Genomic DNA, 26,121 nt, shown 5'->3' with positions numbered 1-26,121 from the left:
CCATCATATCGCTAAGCTGCCTGGCTATTAGGGTCAAGCATCATTGGGTAATGTGGAGACGATAAGCTACATGCCACTATTGGGCACTAACACGGCGGATGAGAAGATTTCTCAAATCGAAAAAAGAGGCATGGCCTAACTGTGGCACAGGCGCAAAAAATCTGTCAGAATAACACTTCTGCTTTTACCTGCGGTGACAAAGGGAGTAAAAATACCCTCTCTGGAAAAGTTAGCACACTCCAAGAGCGCGCTAACAGTTTTAAGCGCATTGCCATTAGCCAATCAACTGTTTCACATCAGTCATGTGACACCGGTACTTACTGACAATTATCTTATTATTATTATTTTTATTATCATTATTATTATTACTATTATTTTTATTTTTGCAAGGGAGATATGCATAATTAAAAAACCCAAACACTTGCAACAACTAAAATGCATAGTCAATCTGTTCTGGTCTTTACATTTTTAGAACCACTTAAATTGCGTTTCATCAAACGAATTACTACAAAACAATGTATTATATGACACACACAAAATATATTCTACAGGTGTAGCATTTTCTGTATCAATGGTTTCAGAAGAAACGCATATAAAAGTTAGTACCTCAAACAATAATCACGTTAAAATCTGTCTTTTAAGACTATTATGTTATCTAGATCACAGGTATTACACTGAATACAATAGAGTGCTTGTACATGTGTTTTGTGCCTGAGAAGACCCCAGTTGTTGAAAAGTCGTGCATTTAAAAGATCAAAATATATGTAACAACCTTGCATTGAATTAAGCAATAATGTTTTACTTGAAGAAGTCCGTCACCCTTTTATCATGTATCCTCAGCAAATGTGTATAGTAGTGTGATTATTGGTTACAGCACAATACAGATGGCACCTCTACAAATTATCATAGATGAATGGTTGCATAATAAAACAATCAGAAAGAAGTATGATCAAGTGACAGAATGCATTTTAACGGAAAATAACGTGTTGTTTCGTATTGTTATAGATATTATTGAATAAAGGGTATTCAAAGCAGGAAAAAGAACATTAAAATACAACACAATAACATTGATTAAAGAAGCAATTTTGGAGTTGAAAAAACAGTATGCCTTACCTGTGTATAGTGGAGACACTATTTATTTGATTGATGATATTGATTTGTGTTTTAATGATCGGTTATTTTTTTTTAATGTTGTTGTTGAACATGGGGGGTAAAGGTATATCATATGCTTCTTACAAAATGAAACAAGAATTAAAGCAAAAACATGATTTGTTTTGTGAGATAAAATGTTTGGAGGCAAATGTAAATGAAGATAATGTGTTGTTGGAACAAAAGCGTCAAGCACTTGTTAATCATCGCAGGAAGAAAATTAATGGTATAATTTTAAGATTTCGTGCAAGATGGATTGCAGATGGTGAAAAAGCCACCAAACATGTTGTACACAAAGCTTAGCTATGTGTGTTTTATATTGAGAAAATGGTGAAATTATTCATGATTGTGATTTAATAATGAATGAAGTACAATCATATTATCAAATACTATATTCCCTTTAGGAACAACATGTTATACATGATGATATTGGTATATAGTCAGAGTCAGAACAGAGCACATTATTTGACGAATTGTAAACCGCGGTAAAACAATTGAATAATAATACAAGTCCTTGAGCTGATGGTTATACAGCAGAGTTTGTTTTACTTTTTTTGCAGGATTTGGGCCACTTTATGTTAAAGGTCACTTCATTTTGGATTTGTGAAAGCATAGATGTCAGTGACTCAGCGTCAATGTATTATTACATGTATTTCTAAAGATGATAAAGATAAAAGATATTTGAAGAATTGGAGACCTATTAGGCCACAAAAAAAGTCTGTTTACGGTATCCCGACCGACCCTAATTTTTCGCGCGACCCTAGACTTTTGGGGGGCATTTTGGAAAAAATTAAATAAATAAATAAATTAAAATTTTTTTTAAAAAAGTCTTTGTTTTTTGGCAAAATAACTTAAAAATATGTTTTTTGGGAAGAATAAAATAAAAAAATTTAAAAAATCCCGACCTACCGACCCTATTTTTTTTGCCTATCTTACCGTAAACAGACTTTTTTTTGTGCCTTACAATGTTAAATACAGTGTACAAGATAGCATCATCTTGTATAGATGAAAGAATTAAGACTGTTTTGCCAAAACTTATTCATGAGGATCAGACTAGTTTTTTTGAAGGGGAGATTTATTTGAGACAACATTCGACTGTTATATAACATGTTATTGTATACTGAAATATATATAATTATACCTGGTCTGCTTTTCATGTTCGACTTTGCAAAGGCGTTTGAAAGTATCACCTGGCCTTTTATTGAAACATCTCTTACACAATTCAATTTTGGGGATGACATAAAACGATTGATCTGTTCGTTTTATTGTAATATTAATCAATCAACCGGCCCCCGTAGCGCAGTGGTTAGCGCATCGGACTGTGGGCCGGGAGGTCGTGGGTTCGAATCCCATCAGGGTCATGTGGGTTTTTCGGGCTACGGTCGGCTCCTACCCAGAGTGGAAGTGCTATGGTTCCTATGGGAAGGCTGGAATCACACAGCCGAGTGTCATTCACTTAACGAATGCGACTTTGAGGGTGCTCAGGTTCTGTTTACCTGACCAACACCGCAGGTGCTGCAGTTCTCGGGCCTGGTTGACACCAGGATATATTATGACAGTAAGCGTAGAGTGCTGCTCTGTCACGTAGTCTCAAACCAAAATTGGAAATCCATAGCATCATCATTATAATCATCCTCATCTCATTAATCATCCAAAAATTATAAATTGTCCTTGCTCTTGTGGCCCTTCATGCCCGGAGCTCTCATGGTGACCTTGGTCTCAGTGTTCCTGTTCCATCCTTCCCTGAAAAGTACTTCTGCTGTCAGTCTTCAACGTGTGACGTTCTGGGGGGGTCGACGGAGGGACGTGGTGGCTGTCTGCTCTCTGGAGGGGACCCTCACTCAGTCTGGCTCCGCGACTTAGCAGTCAATGTCGTTAGTAGGGGGCATAGTAGGTAGTGGGCTGCGTCCGTTAGCTCGGGACAGACCCACTACTGAACACCGTCGAAGTGACTCAGCAGAAGTGCAGTGTCATCTTCCGAGGGTAGCCTACCGCAACGACCCGACATCCCTCCCTGGAGCGTCTGTAAAATCGGCAAGTCTGGCAGCGGAACGAAATTCAGATGTGGATGGAGCAGTGAGTGCAGGGACGGGGCGGCGTGAGAGCATACCGGGACAAGGAACAGGTGTAAGGAAAAAAAAAAAAAAAAAAAAAAAAAAAAAATATTAATCAATCAATCAATCAATATGAGGCTTATATCGCGCGTATTCCGTGGGTACAGTTCTAAGCGCAGGGATTTATTTTTTTATTTTTATTTTATTTTATGCAATTTATATCGCGCACATATTCAAGGCGCAGGGATTTATTTATGCCGTGTGAGATGGAATTTTTTTACACAATACATCACTCTTTCACATCGGCCAGCAGATCGCAGCCATTTCGGCGCATATCCTACTTTTCACGGCCTATCATTCCAAGTCACACGGGTATTTTGGTGGACATTTTTATCTATGCCTATACAATTTTGCAAGGAAAGACCCTTTTGTCAATCGTGGGATCTTTAACGTGCACACCCCAATGTAGTGTACACGAAGGGACCTCGGTTTTTCGTCTCATCCGAAAGACTAGCACTTGAACCCACCACCTAGGTTAGGAAAGGGGGGAGAAAATCGCTAACGCCCTGACCCAGGGTCGAACTCGCAACCACTCGCTTCCGACCACAAGTGCGTTACCACTCGACCACCCAGTCCTGCGTGAAAGTGTATGGTCAGTACTCCAACTAGTTTAGTGTAGAGGGCGGTACCTGGCAGGGGGATACCCTATCACCATATGTGTACCTTCTGTGTGCAGAGATGTTGTCTATTATGATTCGCCATAATGGGAATATACATGGAATCAAGGTTGGAGATAGAGAGATTCTCCTATCGCAGTTTGCGGATGACACAACCTTCTTTCTAGATGGTACCAAAGAATATTGCTGTGCCTGCATTAAAGTGTTAAAACACTTTGCATTATTATCTGGACTTAAGATAAATTATGATAAGTCTGCTCTTGTGTGGATAGGGTCGTATAAAAATCAAATGTCAAATGTATGCCAGAGTTAAATTTGAAGTGGAACCCAACGGTATCAAGTGTGCTCGGCATGCATTATTCAGGAGGAAATATGGAGGAAATAGTGCACATTAATTATGAAAACGAGCTCCAAGAAATTCGGTGTTTAAATGTGTGGTCAAAGAGGAATCTCACACCATTTGGTAAAGTAAGAGTTATTAAGACATTGGTCATGTCAAGATTAACTCACCTATTTATGAATAACCCAGACCCTGAGAAAGATTTTCTCGAAGATTTGGATAAATTGCTCAATGTTTTTTTTAATGGGATGAAAAACCGTATAAAATTAAAAGAAAAACATACAACCATATAAAACTGGTTGACTGAAGATGATGGATGTCTATTGTTACTTAGCTGTTTTAAAATTGACATGGTCGAAAAGGGTTTTGGTTTAAGCGTGTTTTTCTATAAATGTTCTTGTATACACGTTTTAAACATTAACACCATTAAGAACATTAACAAGCAGACTGCTTATGGACAAGTTCTAAAACTGATAATCAATACACATTCTGATAACAAGACATGGCGAACAAGTGATAACTTCAGCCCTTTTCTTTCAAAATATGTCATAATATTTTATACAAATAAAATGAAGAGAGAGAGAGACAGAAAGAGAGAGAGATCTAGAGAGAGAGAGAGAGAGAGAGAGAGAGAGAGAGAGAGAGAGAGAGAGAGAGAGAGAGAGAGAGATTTTGTTGAATACTTGGAAGATTGTACATATTTTGAAGATAATGTGTCCACTAGTTTGTTGTGTGGAACACAGAAGTTGGGAGTTTGCAAATGTTTTAATGCAGACAGTAAAATAATAACCCTTTTTGGATTGATGTATTTAAGCATTATAAAAAAAATTGTCTGTAAACATGTGCCGCACAATTTTGATGAATTTATTTTAGAGCCACTGCATTTAAAGGTACAGTAAGCCTCCCGTATACCATCACAGATACCGTCAGGCTTTTACACATAGTACAAACACCCTTCCATTTGAACGCTCACCAAACGGGAACATCCTAGGTGCCCTATGTAAAGAGCGAGCAATTTTTAAAGAATTAATTTTGCGGATTGTCTCAGAGACAATCAGACCGTGGTGCGTTTTGGCGCTAGAACTAACTTTTAAAATCTAAATAATAAATTGACAGCTTGTTAAACAAACATTCTTAAATCATAAAAAAAAACTTTTTTCATCAAGACAAGATCAGTACAATTCGAAGTTTTGAAAGTTTGAAAAAAGAAAAGCCCGGACGCAGGGTCACGCAAGGTCGTGGCTCTCGTAGCAGACGACGGTTTATGCCTATCGCCAGTTCCTCTGAACAGTCAAAAGCCATCGCTAGAGTTCTTGTGAACCACAGCCGTTTGTTTCGTGCATAGTCAGAGGTACATAATAACGTGCTATTGCAGATAAGCTCACATCGCGCGAGTCGCATTCAAATTACTAACTGACGACTACATTGTGAAAAAGGGAAACTCGATCACACGGGTTCATGATGGCTCAGAGGTAAGATAAACCACACAAAAATAAATTCTTTGAAAATTGCTCGCTCTTTACGGAGGGCACCTAGGATGTTCTCAAGCGGTGAGTGTTTAAATGAAAGGGTGTTTGTACTGTGTGTAAAAGTCCGACAGTATCTGTGATGGTTTACGGGAGGCTTACTGTGCCTTTAATGTCCATATCTGTCAAGACAAAAAGATAATTTTACATTCTAGAAATTCAAAAGAATGTACAACATAAATTATGACACTTCGGTATTCACAATTTTATCGACATATAACCAAATTTTCTCAATAAACAACGCAGGTTTCATTCATGCTTTCATTCAAGTTGAAATTGAACTGATACACTTCAGAAACTGTTCAACTGATTCTGTCAAACCGCAATCAATGGTATCAAGGAACAACGCCATTTCATTTGCAAATAATAATAAACCACAACTCAACCAAATCCGGACTAAAAGGTCAAACCTGACTTCCATTATTCATTATTTCAAAGCCCGTCTCATTCATTAAAAAAGAAAATACAACTTGGTCACAAACATCACACTGTTTAACTGCGAATATGCATTTGTACAAAGTCAATTTATGTTGCACCACATCTCACTTTGATGTTAAACTACCATTTTCCCTTAATTCCATATGTAACTATAGAATGAGCCACAACAATGTTCTTCAAACTCAATCAAAAGCCTGTTCAAAATCCAAACTACAACATGTGATTTAACGTTTATTTACAACGTATTTTCATTTTGTGGGTAACAAAGCAAACATGTCTTCAATATGTGATTGTATTCTTACAAAATAGCTTGGTGCTCTCCGTTGTTCGATCCTTTTCAAATCTGCTATTTACAATAATATAATAATAATAATAATAAATGAGCATTTATATAGCGCAACATCATAACTTTACAATTATGCTCTTTGCGCTTGACACATTTAAAATTAAAACACAGTTATACAAGCATTTACATCTACATTCATAGTCAGCAACGCTTAATTAAAAGCATACACCATCAAACATACATTACAAAAGATTCTTCCACTAACTAAGTAATAAAAACATGAATAAAATAGGTAGTGAAAACAAGGAAATACCAGCTGAATACCCTTAATCAAACAGAACATGTTATCAACAATACTGAAAACAGCCCTAGATGTTTATATACATTATCACATATAGGCATGTACACAGAACTAGAGAGAAAGCAGCGAGAGGGGAAATGAGAGAGTAAGATCGAAAGGGGAAGAGAGAGAGAGAGAGAGAGAGAGAGAGAGAGAGAGAGAGAGAGAGAGAGAGAGAGAGAGAGAGAGAGAGAGAGTGTGTGTTATCTATACATTGTATATAAAGAGATTGAGACATATGTTGAGACAGAGAATCAAAATGAGAACAAAATGTCGTTTTTCTAGTTGTACTGTACAGATGGATGCCAAATGAGGCCTGTCATCATCTCAATGATTCAGGCCAGTCAGATTCTAAAACAAAAGTACGCAAAATGTCTTTATGCAGTTTCTGGAAGTCATTAGAACGGGAATCGTCACACATTTTACGCTGTTTCCTGCACATTATAACATTATCGCAATTAAGAAAGCAAACGATGCCATTTTCTTTCTATTCTTTTTTCTCAGGTGTTTTGGAGGGAGGTTTTGATTTCGGAGGTATTGAAGGTGGCGGTGTTGTGTGGCTTCCTTCGGCTCCTCTGCCCTCAGGTCTTTCCGTTTGATCTCTTCTGAGGCCGTCAGATGTGGCGCTTTGCATTGCGACACCTGTGTCAGAGTGCAAACGGTGTTCGTCATCTGCACTACTCATGCTGTCTGCCTCTGTTCTCGCAGACCGATCTTTTTTCCTTTTTTCCCTTTGTTCAAATTTGATTTGGAGTTCACTTTTGGGTATTGTGCTGAAGGGTTTCGCATAGCTTCTGTCAGCAGGTGTTTCTGTCCGATTTGTTTCAGCCTCGTCTACCGGGGCCACGGGGCCAGTCGAACGCTGCGAAGAACGAGCTGAAACGATAACAAGTCGCATAAGGCGAAATAACAACATTTAGTCAAGCTGTCATACTCACAAAATGAAACTATAAACGCACTGCATTTTTGTGTCACTGTGCCGGACTGGGTTTTGCTGTTGGAAGACCTGTTTTTCTTAAATGTTGTTTCGCGTTCACAGTTCCCTACCACACAAGCGCGTTGTTGCTTTTGTACCAAAATTGATCCCCAATTGTAATATTCATTTGTGTTGGAGTTCACAAAATGCTGAAATTGTGTAACTGTACTGTAAAACGTCAATACAGTTTAATAAAACGTTTTTGAAAAGTTTCAGTTCGTCCAACAAATTCATCAAAACGCCATGATATTTTACACGAGTATTTGCAATTGTGTTATGAATACTCATGTCAAATTTAAAAGCAATACAATGAGCCATTACAAAACAACAGGGTTTTTACCCACATAGCCCACAAAAAAGACGCCAAAACAGACCTTTTACGGCTTCTGACGAGGCTGACACCAGTCTTCTTCATAATAGCAAACCAACACTGCTGGACACAACAGCTTAACCAAATAAATTTGTATGGGTAGAAAGTGAGTTGTTCCTCCATTTGAGATCAAAAACGGGGTCATTCTTGCTTTTTTCGATTTTTTGTGTATTTTAGTGTCTGCAATTTGTTTTGGCAAATTAGATTGGGGGGGGGGGGGGGGGGGTCCTAGGTCTCCGGTACACAGCATAAACACTAACAAGTCGCGTAAGGCGAAAATACAACAATTAGTCAAGTAGCTGTCGAACTCACAGAATGAAACTGAACGCAATGCAATTTTTCAGCAAGACCGTATACTCGTAGCATCGTCAGTCCACCGCTCCTGGCAAAGGCAGTGAAATTGATAAGAAGAGCAGGGTAGTAGGCCTAGTTGCGCTGGGAAGGATAGCACGCTTTTCTGTACTTCTCTTCGTTTTAACTTTCTGAGCGTGTTTTTAATCCAAACATATCATATCTATATGTTTTTGGAATCAGGAACCGACAAGGAATAAGATGAAAGTGTTTTTAAATTGATTTGGAAAATTTAATTTTGATAATAGTTTTTATATTTTTAATTTTCAGAGCTTGTTTTTAATCCAAATATAACACATTTATATGTTTTTGGAATCAAAAAATGATGGAGAATAGTTGAACGTACATTTGGATCGTTTTATAAAAAATTTTTTTTTACAATTTTCAGATTTTTAATGACCAAAGTCATTAGTTAATTTTTAAGCCACCAAGCTGAAATGCAATACCGAAGTCCGGCCTTCGTCGAAGATTGCTTGGCCAAAATTTCAATCAATTTGATTGAAAAATGAGGGTGTGACAGAGCCGCCTCAACTTTTACAAAAAGCCGGATATGACGTCATCAAAGGTATTTATCGAAAAAAATTTTTAAAAAGTTCGGGGATATCATTCCCAGGAACTCTCATGTAAAATGTCATAAAGATCGGTCCAGTAGTTTGGTCTGAATCGCTCTACACGCACGCACACACAAACACACACACGCACACACACACACACACCCACACACACACACACACACACACACACACACACACACACACATACACACACACACACACACACACACACACACACACACACACACATACACCACGACCCTCGTTTCGATTCCCCCTCTATGTTAAAACATTTAGTCAAAACTTGACTAAATGTAATTAATACAAAAACAATGAAACTCTTTATTTCATACGGTAGGGGAATGATATACCTTTCTGGCAACATATTTGTGACCCTCCACCACGAAATGAGTCGCATGTCACCTCGCGCGGTTCTGCGCTAGGCTTAATATAAGTCCGGTGTAACAGGCCATTTTCACACATAGTCAGTTTTGACCGGGAGGTCATTCTGGGCTAGCTGATTTTGACCGGGAGGTCATTCTGGGCTAGCCAATTTTGACCCCCCCCAGTCAGTTTTGACCCCCCCTTCAAACTTTAAGAATAAGTACGTTAGGACCATTTAAAACGAAATATATGTATGTGTGCACAAAATATGCTGGAAAAATGATCTAAAAAATTAAAATTAAAAAAAAAAATTAAAAAAATTTTTAACAAAGTTTCGACGCTTCCTTTGAAACTTCAAAAATAAGTACACTAGGACCCTTTAAAACGAAATGTACGCATAAATGAATGCATCTATGCATCTCCACAAGTTTGGGGGGGGGTCATTCTGGGCTAGCCCAGAATGACCTCCCGGTCAAAATCAGCTAGCCCAGAATGACCCCCCTGTCAAAACTGACTAGGCCAGTCAGTTTTGACCCCCCCTTCAAACTCTAAGAATAAGTACGTTAGGACAATTTAAAACGAAATATATGTATGTGTGCACAAAATCTGTTGGAAAAATAATCTAACAAATTAAAATAAAAAATAAAAAAATAAAAAAAAAGTTTTGACGCTTCCTTTTAAACTTCAAAAATAAGTACACTAGGACCTTTTAAAACGAAATGTACGCATAAATGAATGCATATGTGCATCTCCACAAGCTTGGGGGGGGGGGGGGGTAATTCTGGGCTAGCCCAGAATGACCTCCCGGTCAAAATCAGCTAGCCCAGAATGACCCCCCGGTCAAAACTGACTACGCCAGTCAGTTTTGACCCCCCCTTCAACCTTCAAGAATTAGTACTTTAAGACTTTTTAAACCGAAATGAATGTAAATGTGGACAATATTTGTTAGAAAAATGATATTACAACAAACAAAACAAAAACCCTTAACTCTAAAAAAAATAAAAAAATTCGACGCTTCCTTTCAAACTTCAAAAATAAGTACACTAGGACCTTTTAAAACGAAATGTACGCATAAATGAATGCATCTATGCATCTCCACCTAGCCCAGAATGACCTCCCGGTCAAAATCAGCTAGCCCAGAATGACCCCCCGGTCAAAACTGACTAGGCCAGTCAGTTTTGACCCCCCCCTTCAAACTCTAAGAATAAGTACGTCAGGACTATTTAAAACGAAATATATGTATGTGTGCACAAAATCTGTTGGAAAAATGATCTAACAAATTAAAATTCAAAAAAAAAAAATTCAAAAAAAAAAAAAAGTTTTGACGCTTCCTTTTAAACTTTAATAAATAGTACACTAGGACCTTTTAAAACGAAATGTACGCATAAATGAATGCACCTATGCATCTCCACAAGTTGGGGGGGGGGGGGCATTCTGGGCTAGCCCAGAATGACCTCCCGGTCAAAATCAGCTAGCCCAGAATGACCCCCCGGTCAAAACTGACTAGGCCAGTCAGTTTTGACCCCCCCTTCAAACTTCAAGAATTAGTACTTTAAGACTTTTTAAACTGAAATGAATGTAAATGTGGACAATATTTGTTAGAAAAATGATATTACAACAAACAAAACAAAAACCCTTAACTTTAAAAAAAAAAATTAAAAAAAAGTTTCGACGCTTCCTTTGAAACTTCAAAAATAAGTACACTAGGACCTTTTAAAACGAAATGTACGCATAAATGAATGCATCTATGCATCTCCACAAGTTGTTTTTTTTTTGGGGGGGGGGGGGGGCATTCTGTGCTAGCAGATTTTCCCTATACTTGTGGAGATGCATAGTGCATTTATTTATTTGTACATTTCGTTTTAAAAGGTCCTAGTGTACTTATTTTTGAAGTTTCAAAGGAGGTGTCAAAAAAAAAATTTTTGTTTTTTTTTTGTTTTAATTTGTTTAGATCATTTTTGCAACAAATATCGTTTTAAAAGGTCCTAACGTACTTATTCTTGAAGTTTGAAGGGGAGGTCAAAACCGACTGGCCTGGTCAGTTTTGACCGGGGGGTCATTCTGGGCTAGCTGATTTTGACCGGGGGGGTCATTCTGGGCTAGCTGATTTTGACACCCCCCCCCCCCTAACCTGGGGAGATGCATAGATGCATACATACATGCGTATGGTTTGTTTTGAGAGGTCCTTGTGTACTTATTCTTGAAGTTCGAAGGGAAGTGTGGAAACTTTTTTTTTTCTTGTAATATCCTTTTTCCAACAAATATTGTCCATATTTACATTTATTTCGGTTTAGAAAGTTAAAGTACTTATTCTTGAAGTTTGAAAGGGGGGGTCAAAACTGACTGGCCTAGTCAGTTTTGACCGGGGGGTCATTCTGGGCTAGCTGATTTTGACGGGAGGTCATTCTGGGCTAGCCCAGAATGCCCCCCCCCCCTAAACTTGTGGAGACGCACAGATGCATTTATTTATTTGTACATTTCGTTTTAAAAGGTCCTAGTGTACTTATTTTTGAAGTTTCAAAGGAGGTGTAAAAAAAAAAAGAGTTAATTTTTTTTATTTTTTTTTTATTTTTAAATTTGTTTAGATCATTTTTGCAACAATTATTGTGCACATACATATATATTTCGTTGTAAAAGGTCCTAACGTACTTATTCTTGAAGTTTGAAGGGGAGGTCAAAATTTACTGGCCTAGTCAGTTTTGAACGGGGGGGGGGTCATTCTGGGCTAGCTGATTTTGACCGGGGGGTCATTCTGGGCTAGCTGATTTTGACCCCCCCCCCCCTAACCTGGGGAGAGTCATAGATGCATACATACATACATGCGTATGTTTTGTTTTGAGAGGTCCTAGTGTACTTATTCTTGAAGTTCGAAGGGAAGTGTGGAAACTTTTTTTCTTTTTTTTTTCTTGTAATATTCTTTTTCTAACAAATATTGTCCACATTTACATTTATTTCGGTTTAGAAAGTTATAGTACTTATTCTTGAAGTTTGAAGGGGGGGTCAAAACTGACAGGGCTAGTCAGTTTTGACCGGGGGGTCATTCTGGGCTAGCTGATTTTGACGGGAGGTCATTCTGGGCTAGCCCAGAATGACCCCCCCCCTCAAACCTTAGATATATGTAGTTATATACATATATGCATACATATTGTTTCTAAAGGTCTTAATGTACTCATTCTTGAAGTTTGCAGGGGGGGTCAAAATTGACTAGGGGGGGGTCAAAACTGACTAGCCCAGAATGACCTCCCGGTCAAAATAGGCTAGCCTAGAATGACCGGGAGGTCATTCTGGGCTAGCCCAGAATGACCTCCCGGTCAAACTGGGCTGCTTCAAAATAGACTGCTACACCGGGGAGTGTCTGGTAACAGTGTGTGGGTCACCTTAGTCACAGGCTTATAACTCAAACAGTTTTCGCTCTTTTCTAAAACGGTTTTCACCACTGAATAGAGCATAAAAATCTCGTTATGAAAATGTAAAAATATGAAAATCATGCAAAGGTGACATGCGACTCATTCCGTGGTGGAGGGTCACATTTGGTTTTAATATGGCCGCATCACAAAGATCTACAGCTAAATGTATGTGTGTAGTTTTTTTATGACGAGTGTAGAAGAATGTGTGGCTGAGTGTTTGTTGACAGAGGGTGATGTTTATGTCGTGTTGGTTTAAGCGTGTTTTATTCAAATTTCTCATACACACGTTTCAAACAATAACAACATTAAGAACGTTAACAAGCAGATTGCTTATGGACACGTTCTTGAAATTATAATCAATACACATTCAGATAGCAAAACATGGCGAACAAGTGATAGCTTCAACACTTATCTTGATAATCTTTAATTATATTTTATACAAATAGGGTAAAGAGAGAGACAGGGAGAGAGAGAGAGAGAGAGAGAGAGAGAGAGAGAGAGAGAGAGAGAGAGAGAGAGAGAGAGAGAGGGAGAGGGAGAGGGAGAGAGAGAATGCCTGGCTACATCAATTGCACAGTTAATATAATATCATCCGAAGCGATTAGTTAACATAACATAGTCTTGTACAACAGAGAATATTTTCGTGTTCAAAGATATAGTTAAATCAGTATTTCCAAACAAGAGTGTTTTGCAGTCTAGAACGTGTGTTTGCAGACTATTGAATAAAATGGTTCTATGTTCTTTAAATTTTGGACAGTGTAACAAGAAATGTTCAGAATCTTCCGGGCATGCTCCACACGTACATTCTAAATTATCAGAGAGGTGTCGGTTAACTAAGTCTTGTTGCAAATCGCTCATGTTTAATCTCAACCTGCTGTGAAGTACCTGTCCCTGTCGGTTGCCTAAATAGTAATACTGTGGAACAACAACATCTCCATCGGTCAAATACCTTTTAAATTCACCAACTGACTGCGTTTGTTGTATATTTTCTGGAAGATTATTCCACAAAGCTGTCGTTGAAGGAAAAAATGAAGATTTATATAACTCACTTCTGCACAATGGAAACTTGCGTTCAAGAGGGCGTCGTCTGTGGTAAGGATTTACATCGGAAACCAGGACCGGCAGTTTGGAATATAAATATTCTGGGGTTAAACGATTTACAATTTTATAATACAGCAAAAGTTTATGACGACGTCGCCTTTCTTTCAGGGGCACAAAACCCGATTCGTTATATCACACCGGTGACACTGTGACGGTTCCCCTACGCTTTGTGTTCGGTGCCCTGACCCTTTGTGTTCGGTTCCCACTCGGTTCCCACACGCCAAAATTCGCGGACAAAACATCCATTTATGGTAGTATTACGCAATGTTGCTCTCTGAGAATGGTCTTGTTAGATCTGTGAGTGTTTACACTACATGCCTAGGTGCTGTTGGATTGAAGGTTTTTGATATTTTAGCCGTTATTAGGTAGAATGCCTTCCACTTTACTGCAAAACTGCATAATTCGTAGCATCGGCAAGAAATATCCTACCAAAAAATGCCTGCTTGGAACTGTCCGTGGTCCAGCAAAAAGTTCAACATGTCTGTAGCAGACAGCCCAAGTTTCAAGATTGTAGGGCCATCCAAACAGCCGTAATAATAAAAACAACAAAAGTAGTCAGTGAAATTGGCTGTGTTCGGTCCCCCCACACTTTTGTGACGTAGGCGTGACGGTTCCCATAATTCATTGTGTCGGTCCCCACTTTCTGTGTCGGACCCCACTTTCGACCTAATTTCTCTGTGACGGACCCCACAACCAGCCTATTTTGTGTCGGTCCCCACACCTTCTTGGATTTATGACTTGCCGGTTACTTGTATCATTGTATTCATTGAATCTAATTGTCTCGGAGTTATTTTTCAGCAAAAACCGGCAAGGCAGCACCTTTTGTGATACCAAGTAAGTCAGATGACATCAGTATGTGTGTGTGTGTGTGTGTGTGTGTGTGAGAGAGAGAGAGAGAGAGAGAGAGAGAGAGAGAGAGAGAGAGAGAGAGAGAGAGAGAGAGAGAGAGAGAGAGAGAGAGAGTTGTGTTTCCGTACCCGCGACAGCGTTTTTCCAGCGGCGCGACGAAAATCAAGCACATAGAAAATGACCAGGAGTGTTTCCACACGCGCGACGCGTTAGCGGCGCGACAAGCGGCAAGCGACGCGATTTTTTTGAAAGGGTCCTGGAGCGATTTTTTCGCGTTGTCGCGCGGCAACGCGGGAGTTTACAGATTTTACCGCATGTTTAAAACGCAAGTACGGAAACACGTCACGCGTTTGCGCGCGTTTTCTTTTGTCGCTGCCGCTGTCGCGGGTACGGAAACAGAACTTACCGCGAGTACGACACTACCGCGAGTACGACACTACCGCGAGTATAACACTACCGCGTGTCACACTACCGCGAGTATAACATTACCGCGTGTCATTTTATGACTTCCATGGCTGAAGGCAAAGGTTGAAATGTTTCCTTGAAATATAAAACAAAAAGGCCTGGTCTGTTCTCTGAACACTAATTCAATGTTTGTCATGCTAACCAAGAACTCAAAACGATCAGAACACACTATCAGAATACATATAGAATGGGTTGCTTCCAATCAAAGTTAGAACACAAACTCACAAGAAGTAAGTTTGCATGCGTTCTCTCTACGGTTATGGTACTCGCGGTTGTGGTACGCGCGGTAGTGTGACACGCGGCAGTGTTATACTCGCGGTAGTGTCGTACTCGCGGTAGTGTGACACGCGGTAGTGACGCTCGCGGTAGTGTCGCATAACCGGAGTGATCTGGAAAGGTGTCAATCTCTCTCTCTCTCTCTCACACTCTCTCTCTCTCTCTCTCTCTCTCTCTCTCTCTCTCTCTCTCTCTCTCTCTCTCTCTCTCTCACACACACACACACACACACACACACATACTGATGTCATCTGACTTACTTGGTATCACAAAAGGTGCTGCCTTGCCGGTTTTTGCTGAAAAATAACTCCGAGACAATTAGATTCAATGAATACAATGATACAAGTAACCGGCAAGTCATAAATCCAAGAAGGTGTGGGGACCGACACAAAATAGGCTGGTTGTGGGGTCCGTCACAGAGAAATTAGGTCGAAAGTGGGGTCCGACACAGAAAGTGGGGACCGACACAATGAATTATGGGAACCGTCACGCCTACGTCACAAAAGTGTGGGGGGACCGAACACAGCCAATTTCACTGACTACTTTTGTTGTTTTTATTATTACGGCTGTTTGGATGGCCCTACAATCTTGAAACTTGGGCTGTCTGCTACAGACATGTTGAACTTTTTGCTGGACCACGGACAGTTCCAAGCAGGCATTTTTGGTAGGATATTTCTTGCCGATGCTACGAATTATGCAGTTTTGCAGTAAAGTGGAAGGCATTCTACCTAATAACGGCTAAAATATCAAAAACCTTCAATCCAACAGCACCTAGGCATGTAGTGTAAACACTCACAGATCTAACAAGACCATTCTCAGAGAGCAACATTGCGTAATACTACCATAAATGGATGTTTTGTCCGCGAATTTTGGCGTGTGGGAACCGAGTGGGAACCGAACACAAAGGGTCAGGGCACCGAACACAAAGCGTAGGGGAACCGTCACAGTGTCACCGGTGTGTATATAGTTTTTGGTGGCTTGTGCCACGTACTGCACCTACAATGATTCGGATTGCATCGAGATGCAATGTCTCCAACTCGTCTGCCAAACACTGTGTACAGTTATCCCAGATAACGTCCGCATAATCAATGGTAACATAAAGGATTTATATATAACTTCAAGTGATTTTCTGTTTAAACGATGCTTGAATAAACCAAAACACGCAATTGACTTTCTACATTTAGCAATTAGACTTTTTATGTGGGAATCCCATTTACAATTACCTTGTAGAATGACGCCAAGGTGCTTGTGATTTTCAACATCAACTAAGTGTGCATCTTCGAAATACAATGGTGGAAGTAACACATTTTGTTGCCTACAAATGTCCAACAATTCTGTCTTTTGACAATTAAAAGTGACTTTCCATTTAGAAGCCCATGTGCGAATTTTATCCAAATCAGAATTCAAAATCTCTGCTTGTACATCATCGTTATCTAAACTTAAATACATACTCGTATCGTCTGCAAAGAGTTTCAACACTGATTCAAGACTAACACCAATATCGTTAATATAAATGAGAAATAAAAGAGGTCCTAAGACAGAACCCTGAGGGACACCAGCAGAAGGGGTAGCATAACTTGATTTGGTTCCTTTCAGTACCACTGCTTGCCTGCGATCGCTCAAGTAATGTTCAAACCAAACAAGCAAGGGACCTCTTATACCTATCGCCTCAAGCTTGTGGAGCAGACCGCGATGCCAGACTTTATCAAAAGCTTTGGATACATAAAAAAATATTGCCTGTGACATAATGTTTTTATCAAGTGCAACACAAAAATCATCATATATACTCAATAGTTGATAAACAGTCAAATGACCAGCAATAAAACCAGATTGGCAGTGTGTAATCAAATCATAATTTTTCAAATAACCAAACACACGGATTTGTATACATTTTTCAAGCACCTTCCCAATACAACTCAGCAAAGAGATTGGACGGTAGTTGGAACAAGCACTCCTATCGCCTTTCTTAAAAATGGGCGTAATGTGAGCAGTTTTCCAGACAACTGGAAAAACACCCTCAGACAAGGATCTGTTAAAGAGAACTGTAAGCGGTGAAACGATAACAGGTAATCCAACTACAAGCAATTTATTATGTATTCCGTCAGGGCCCACGGCCTTGGATAAATTTAAATTCCTTAACACTTGGACAACTTCAGCTTCTGTTAATTCAAAAGTCGATAAAGATGTATTACACCAATTTGCCTCGGGCAGGGGATCGTCTGGATTTTCAACTTTAGACTGGCTTTCAAAATAATTATTAAACAAAATCGTTTTTTCACAAATGTTATCAATAATTTTTCCATTATCTTCTAGCGGTGGAATTTCGTTACATGCAACACCTTTTTTCTTCAAAAAGGAATTAACAAGTTGCCACCAATTTTTGCTTCCGAAGTTCTGTTTACAATTTATCCTCTCATCAAGTTCTAGAAAATAATCTCTTTTTCTTTTACGAATTTCATCTGTATACTGATTTGTAGTCAGGCGGAATAATGCCCACTGCTCAGGTGTATTTAAGCGCTAAGCAACTTGATGTATACAATTTTTTGCGTTTCGTAATTGTAAAATATGTTCAGTCATCCATGGGGCATCATCTTCACGTACTGTTATTATCTTAACAGGCATACATGTTTTTGCAACACGGAATAAATGTTCAGAAAACAAGGCAGCAGCTTCGTCAATGGACGCATTTAAAACTGTGTTCGAAAGATCAATGTTGTTCAATTCAAACAAAAATGTATCAACATCTAACTTGGCATAATTATATACTTGTATATGTAGTCCTTTTGAACTGACCTTTTTTTAATCTCTGTGACGTTAATTTTACACATGGCACAGAATGGTCACTACAAATGGGGGGTAACACTACAACTTCACTGATTAAGTTTATACTCGTGGTCAGGACCAGATCGATGAATGAGGATTTAGTTTCTGTAATACGTGTGGGTTCAGTAACGAGCTGGTGCAGATTGGTTTTTTGTATTAAATTAAGAAAGTGGGGAGATGGATTATTCAAAAAATCTTCGTTAAAGTCTCCAAGAATTAGAAATTTATGTGGTGTTCTCATTACTTGCTTTACAGATTCGTCAACCAAGTGCCAATAATCAATCCGAGAGTCTGGTGGTCGGTAAAATGAACCAACCAGCACAGTTTCTTGCAATAATTTAGTTTCTACCCAGACTGCTTCAAGGCCTGGAATTAACAAATCAGGCCTTGGTTTGCAAATAAAATCGTTTTTCACGTAAACAGCTACTCCTCCATATCCATCTGGCCTATCAAGACGCACTGGGGGATGAAATCCTTTGAGGCATATATAAACTGTCGTTTGATATCGAGTCACACAACCAATTGTGTGACTCGATATCAAACGACAGTTTATGTCGTGTTGTCGGGTGACCTGAATAGCAGAACGTCCAATATGTCTCAGACTGTATTACACGATCATGATGTTTTTGATTTATTTTGATGACAAAAGTCAGTCAGTTTGCGGAAATTAAAAATCACAAGATCAGATATTGAATAGTTATGGTAAATATTTGTTAAATGTGTGCACTGCACTGGGACTGTGTATTCTTAATGGTGTGTGGAATGGGGATTTGCAGGGCTGTTTAACCTACATGTTCAGAGAGGGGGAGTAGTGTTAATGATTATGTTTTGATGTCAAATGATTTATTTGCAATTACTCTGTCTTCTAGCGAACTATTGTTGGCTGGCCGGATTGAGTCAGATCTTATGCCAGTTGAATTTCGTGTAACGTTCCCATGTGATAATATTTATTATGATGTGCGTGAGATTGCAGACTGCTTTATCGAAAAGTATGGTTGGGGTAGCAGTAAGGGAGAAACGTATGTGGATTTGATGTGTGCAGATGATACGTGTGCAAGGTTAGAGTCTTCCCAAAATATGATTGAATCTGATATGAATGGAGCTTTGGAATTATTGAACACTTGTGTTAAAGGGCAGCTGTTGGGCTCTGGCTCTCAAAATCTGTTCAGCAGAATGAGTTCTCATGTAACTGAAACTATACCTAAATGTTACTTGGTGATTTTGAAAGCGTGATAACACAAGTCCCAAGATTTTAGACATGCTACAATGCCTTTAATCGATGAAAGTTTGCGTTTTTAGCCGAGTCAATGCAGCCGGCTCGAAAATTACTTTCCTTGGACGCGTGACGTCCGCAGCAGAATCGGCCGGGTGGAACGGTGCTCTCTTTATGCCGTTGTCAGGAACTGAAACCTTTGCTGAACAATCCTTCTCATTGCGGTAAATGCGCATGCGCCAACCTTGGACTTAAAAAAATGCGACCCTTTGACCGAACGAACCATGGGTTAGGGTTAGGGTTAGGATAGGGGTTAGGGTTAGGTTGTTCACGGCCTGATTAATCTTTAGGGTTATTAATCTCCCCATGTTAGCGCATGCGCATTGAACGCAATGAGAAGGATTGTTCAGGCAGAGTTTTCAGTTCGTGACACCGTGCAATGGGCGCAATCGGGTAGTCTAGGTCATGCCCTCAAGCATACTTCTCGGGTAGGTGAAGAGAAATTGAGAACGGGGTGCGAGGGTGACTTCTCACAGGATATACAATTTCAAACAGTAAATAACGGAGTTCCGACATAGCATGTATTCCGCCCCCCTCCTGCTTCTTTCAGGTGATCCCACTTGAACCCTGTTTTTGTTGGCAGATATTGTCACGTGCCGAGGGACACAAACACACACACACACACACACACAAACACGCAGTCACACGTGCACGCACACACACACACACACACATACACACACACACACACATACACACACAGCCACCTACAAACACACACCGGCACACACACACACACACACACATACACACACAGCCACCCACAAACACACACCGGCACACACACACACACACACACACACATGTCACACACACACACACATACACACACTAACACGTGTAGTCAAACACACACACACAGACACACACACACACACACACACACACATATACACACACACACACACACACACACACACACACACATACACACCGGATAACCATCACAAACACAGTTTGACAAATTATTCTTTGATTTTTTTGCGGCCGAACCTCACTCCCCCATTTTCCACACTCGCTCCACTGTTTCATCTTTGCCTCTATCTGTCTCCCCTTTATCTTATCTCGTCTACCTACTTGAGTGAGTAACTGAGGAGGTATTGTCATCATCTCTATACTAGGTTTCCCCACCGACAGAGTTGGTTTTTGTCTTGAATTCAGTACCTCACACGTACACGGTAATTGGCGTGACACCTCAAGCGGACCTACTTCATAAGTGTAAAGTGCCTGACCAGTGACAAGAAGGTCTGTGGTTGAGCAACTTTATGATTTAAACGGGTGGATGGAGGAGTAGCAACAGCATGAGAACCACCCTAGAAATGACTTGTGAAGGATGCAGTCGGTCAGATCAATTAAGAGTAAAATGGGAACGGAATCACGCGTACAGGATTCCAGTTGTGGTCTACATTGTACTGTAGTTTTCGCAGCCGAGCGGCCTTATCGGATTCTGCCAGTGACGTCACAGTAAGCAGGCCAGAGGCTAACGCTGCGTCAGCTCTTCTTGAGCTGACAGAGTTGTCGGTCGCGGATTTCGCGTCGTTTCGTCTCGTTTTCTTGCAGATTGTGAATACTAGCAGAAAGTTGTACGCATTATAATGGTTTCATACTGTCGATAAAAGTGTGTTCTTGTAGACCAAATCAACATTTTTTGTTGTTGAATCAACTCGGAAAACTCTTAAATGCGTTTTTGCACGCGACTCTGCGCATTTTTGTGGCCAGGCAACCCGACACCTGCCCTTTAAGGAAAGTGCTGATTGCATGAAGAAAAGCCTGAGCGATCAGCGAGAGCAGACGTATGACTTAAGCTCCAGTGTTCAGTCACCCGTGAACGGGTGGGCAGCGTCCAACTCCTGTGTGTTTTACTGCTGTGCCGTGACGATGCTGTGACTTGTTATCTGACTTACTCATGGACCCCTGATTGTGGTGATAGTTTAGCTAGTGTCACCCATCAGTTTTAGGGCATGTGTGTGTTAGGGGGTTAGGCCACTCAGTTAGACCAGTATGTGATAAGCGACATAATCCATGTAGATTCAATATCATTTAAATCAAGAACGTTCTTGTGCAAAGTCAACAATTCATAGATAAGTCAACATAATACATGTTAAGGATCAACAACAAGCTCAAGCTTATGGTGAAGGGGGGATATTTGAGTGCAAAGGAAATATGGACATATGAAGGAGACATGTTACCTGTTGTAAACGTGTAAAAGTATTAAGGAATATTGTTTTCAACTCGACTATTTTTTTGCTGCCTGTTGCGATCTCTCCAGACAAGCCAAAAATGCTCTGATATGTATTGTACAAAGACTATCTGTGCTTAATAATACTAGTTTGGATATATTTCTGAAGTTGTTTGATTCCCAATTACAACCAATTGTGCAGTATGGTGCTGAGCTATGGGGACTGGATAAGGCTGCTCTGCAATGTGAAAAAGTACATTTATTTGCATTGAAGAAGTTCCTTGGACTTCGATTGCGAACACACAAAGATCTTATATATGGTGAAACAAACAGGTATCCAATATGTTTCAATTCAATTTTAAGATGCATCAGTTACTGGTTGTAATTGTTAAAGATGGATGTACGTGCAGAGACTGCCTTATAAATCATATAAAATGTTGTATAAAATGGATGAGAGTGATAAAAAGAACTGGGTCTCGAGTGTCCGTTGTAACTGTATCAATACGGTTTTGGTTTTGTGTGGTTAAACCAGGGCGTTGTAAATGACAAAAATTGTTTGCGTGTTTTCAGGGAAAGGTTGGTCAATTGCAGTTGGCAAGAGTGGGATTCTCATGTACACAATAGTGAAAGATTTTTTGCTTATCGGATATTCTGTACTGTACATGACATTCAACCATACCTTTTTTTTTTAATATATATGGATAGGCATTTAAGATTTATTATGACTAGGTTTCGACTGGGTATTTCAGAAATTGCTCTACATGCTTACCGATATAAAAGACATAATGCCGATGATTTGATGTGTCCGCTTTGTAAAGGAAATCAAGAAGATGAAATCCATTTTGTATTGTGTTGCCCATATTTCAACAAGTAATTCCATTTAAATATCATAAAAACCCAAGCCTTTTTGACTACGTTTGCTCTTAGCCTCATCAAAAGAAACAATAGTCAGAAATGTGTCCTTGTATTTGTGCAAAGCATTTATGTTGACGGAAGTTGCAACCTTTTAGTTAGGTGCCGTGTTATGTTGTGTTAGTATCTATTATTGTACGGTTTTCATTTTTCTTTCATTTGCACCTGTTCAGTGCAATGATATTCAATGTTAACTTTTGTGTTCAAAACCCTTCATAAGGGCAATGACCTATTTAATAAACCATCTGGGTCTGCGTCTCTCTCTCTCTCTCTCTCTCTCTCTCTCTCTCTCTCTCTCTCTCTCTCTCTCTCTCTCTCTCTCTCTCTCTCTCAAACATCTATTCGTACATAAAGTCGATTTAAAAACATACCTTTAAGCTCTCTTAAGAAGTCGGTATGCGCAAAGTTGCCCGAGGTGCTTTCTAAAGGAACCACCGATAATGGCCCGCTTGAAGTTGACTGGCTGGAACTGGCTGTTTCCAATTCAGGATTTCCATGGACAGAAAGGGCCGTGTCAGCCGTTGATGTGTTTCCTGTCGCTGCGCTTCCCTTGATACACTGGCTGTCAGTGTTATTCTCGCCGTACTCAGGAAAGCCACCTGAGTCAGGGAAGTCGTGATCATGCGTAAGTCCAACCTCGCAACTTGGATTTTGGTCATGTGTATGGTGCTGAGCTATGGGGACTGGATAAGGCTGCTCTGCAATGTGAAAAAGTCCATTTATTTGCATTGAAGAAGTTCCTAGGACTTCGATTGCGAACACACAATGATCTTATATATGGTGAAACAAACAGGTATCCAATATATTTGAATTAAATTTTAAGATGCATCAGTTACTAGTTGTAAATGTTAAAGATGGATGTGCACAGACTGCCTTATAAATCATATAAAATGTTGTATAAAATGGATGAGAATGGTAAAAAGAACTGGCCCTCGAGTGTCCGTTGTAACTGTGTCAATACGGTTTTGGTTTTGTGTGGTTGAACCAGGGCGTTGCAAATGACAAAGATTGTTTGCGTGTTTTCAGGGAAAGGTTGGTCAATTGCAGTTGGCAAGAGTGGGATTCTCATGTACAAAATAGTGAAAGATTTTTTGCTTATAGGATATTCTGTACTGTACATGACATTGAACCATACCTTTTTTATATGGATTTTGTTTGTTTGTTTGTTTGTTTGTTTAACGCCCAGCCGACCACGAAGGGCCATATCAGGGCGGTACTGCCTTGACATATAACGTGCGCCACACACAAGACAGAAGTCGCAGCACAGGCTTCATGTCTCACCCAGTCACATTATTCTGACACCGGACCAACCAGTCCTAGCACTAACCCCATAATGCCGGACGCCAGGCGGAGCAGCCACGAGATTGCCAATTTTAGAGTCATATGACTCGGCCGGGGTTCGAACCCACGACCTGTCGATCACGGGGCGGACGCCTTACCACCAGGCCAACCGTGCCGGTTTTTATATGGATAGGCATTTAAGATTTATTATGACTAGGTTTCGACTGGGTATTTCAGAAATTGCTCTACATGCTTACCGATATAAAAGACATAATCCCGATGATTTGATGTGTCCGCTTTGTAAAGGAAATCAAGAAGATGAAATCCATTTTGTATTGTGTTGCCCATATTTCAACAAGTAATTCCTTTTAAATATCATAAAAACCCAAGCCTTTTTGACTAAGTTTGCTCTTAGCCTCATCAAAAGAAACAATAGTCAGAAATTTGTCCTTGTATTTGTGCAAAGCATTTAAGTTGACGGAAGTTGCAACCTCTTAGTTAGTACCTGTTCAGTGCATTGATATTCAATGTTAACTTTTGTGTTCAAAACCCTTCATAAGGGCAATGACCTATGAATAAACCATCTGGGTCTGCGTCTCTCTCTCTCTCTCTCTCTCTCTCTCTCTCTCTCTCTCTCTCTCTCTCTCTCTCTCTCTCTCTCTCTCTCTCTCTTTCTCTCTCTTTCTCTCTCTCTCTCTCTCTCTCTCTCTCTCTCTCTCTCTCTCTCTCTCTCTCACTCTCTCTCACATCTATTCGTACATAAAGTCGATTTAAAAACATACCTTTAAGCTCTCTTAAGAAGTCGGTATGCGCAAAGTTGCCCGAGGTGCTTTCTAAAGGAACATCTAACACCGAAAATGGCCTGCTTGAAGTTGACTGGGTGGAACTGGCTGTTTCCGATTCAGGATTTCCATAGACAGAAAGGGCCGTGTCAGCCGTTGATGTGTTTCCTGTCGCTGCGCTTCCCTGGATACACTGGCTGTCAGTGTTATTCTCGCCGTACTGAGGAAAACCATCGGAGTCAGGGAAGTCGTGATCATGCGTATGTCCAACCTCGCAACTTGGATTTTGGTAATGCTGTGAAATATAGTAAAACAATATAGGTTATGTAACCTAACCGCCATCCTGAGACACCGTTTGATACCACAACGCTAGGTCGACAGCGTGATTTCGCATCTGTTGAGAAGCCAAATTGCATATATTACCAATGATGTTAGTTAATCACAAACTGCAAAAACACAGGAGGCGTGCAAATCGCATCTATACACATGTTTCAAATCAGTCGGAGGATCACAATTAATGTACCTAATCGACGAGTACTGACTGCACTGCCACTGGCCTTCGTGTTCAGTATTGTTACTTTAGTACCGCTACAGAATGCAGCAGGGTTGTTCTGCTCTGTTTACGTGAAACGCATAACTGCAGCTTGACATTTTAATTTATCACAGCCGTTGAAAAATAAAAGGAATACACTTCAGTCATTATTGTAAAATGTTCAATGAGAGAGAGCAGCATTTCTGTGAGGCAACCAGATCAAACATGAGAAACGATACTGAGTGTCTCGACAGCGCTGTCGGCCAGTGTTCTTTGTGTGTGTGTTCTACGAAGGTGTGTTACATTGCAACAGTGTTTTGTCATGTAGCAGTTCATATTAAATCATGCTAATACGACACCAGCAAGAAAGAAATTGCTGGTTCAATATGGCTCTTAAAAGCTAGTTATTGTTCAGCAACATTCCATAAAAGAAATAGGAAGCTTTAAAGGAATGATTCAATGCACTATCAATGTGTGTTTTTTTTAATAAAATTTATTGTGTTGTTTTCTGCAATGTGTAATATTTTACATCTTTTATTTTTTATTCGATTCTGCAAAGGCATTAATATCAAGTAAAGGCCAGCTTGGGGGCGAGCTCGGCAAAATCATCCTAAATCTGAATTTTGAACTAATGCCACCTTTGGAGTTCTGCTGCATTTACACCAGCATCTGTCAGACCCATGCTCTTACACAAGGCCACTTTGCAAGTGCATTCTGGCGACATACAAGTCTTCTGAAATTAACCATACTGAAATACAAATGTCCTCACAATTTATTTGTCTGGCAGAAGCAATTA

General features: G+C 39.9%; 1 protein-coding gene across 2 annotated transcripts in view; it reads right to left on the bottom strand.

Annotated features, from left to right (window-relative positions):
• The window catches only part of LOC138977883 (uncharacterized), an 88,678-nt gene that overhangs the window by 59,647 nt on the left and 2,910 nt on the right, over nt 1-26,121 (bottom strand). The window contains exons 2-4 of one of the 2 annotated variants that reach the window (XM_070350493.1): nt 24,794-25,088; nt 23,102-23,428; nt 6,541-7,686 (exon numbers count right to left, since the gene is read on the bottom strand). In XM_070350493.1, coding sequence (XP_070206594.1) covers nt 7,298-7,686; nt 23,102-23,428; nt 24,794-25,088 — 1,011 coding nt within the window. In that variant the 3' untranslated portion in view covers nt 6,541-7,297. Of the gene's footprint in view, nt 1-6,540; nt 7,687-23,101; nt 23,429-24,793; nt 25,089-26,121 lie in introns of those variants that run through there. The other variant, XM_070350498.1, reaches the window with a different exon arrangement.

This window comes from Littorina saxatilis, linkage group LG1 (genome assembly GCF_037325665.1).
Source record: "Littorina saxatilis isolate snail1 linkage group LG1, US_GU_Lsax_2.0, whole genome shotgun sequence".
Classification (NCBI taxonomy): domain Eukaryota; kingdom Metazoa; phylum Mollusca; class Gastropoda; order Littorinimorpha; family Littorinidae; genus Littorina; species Littorina saxatilis.
This window is presented reverse-complemented; position numbering and strand designations above follow the sequence as displayed.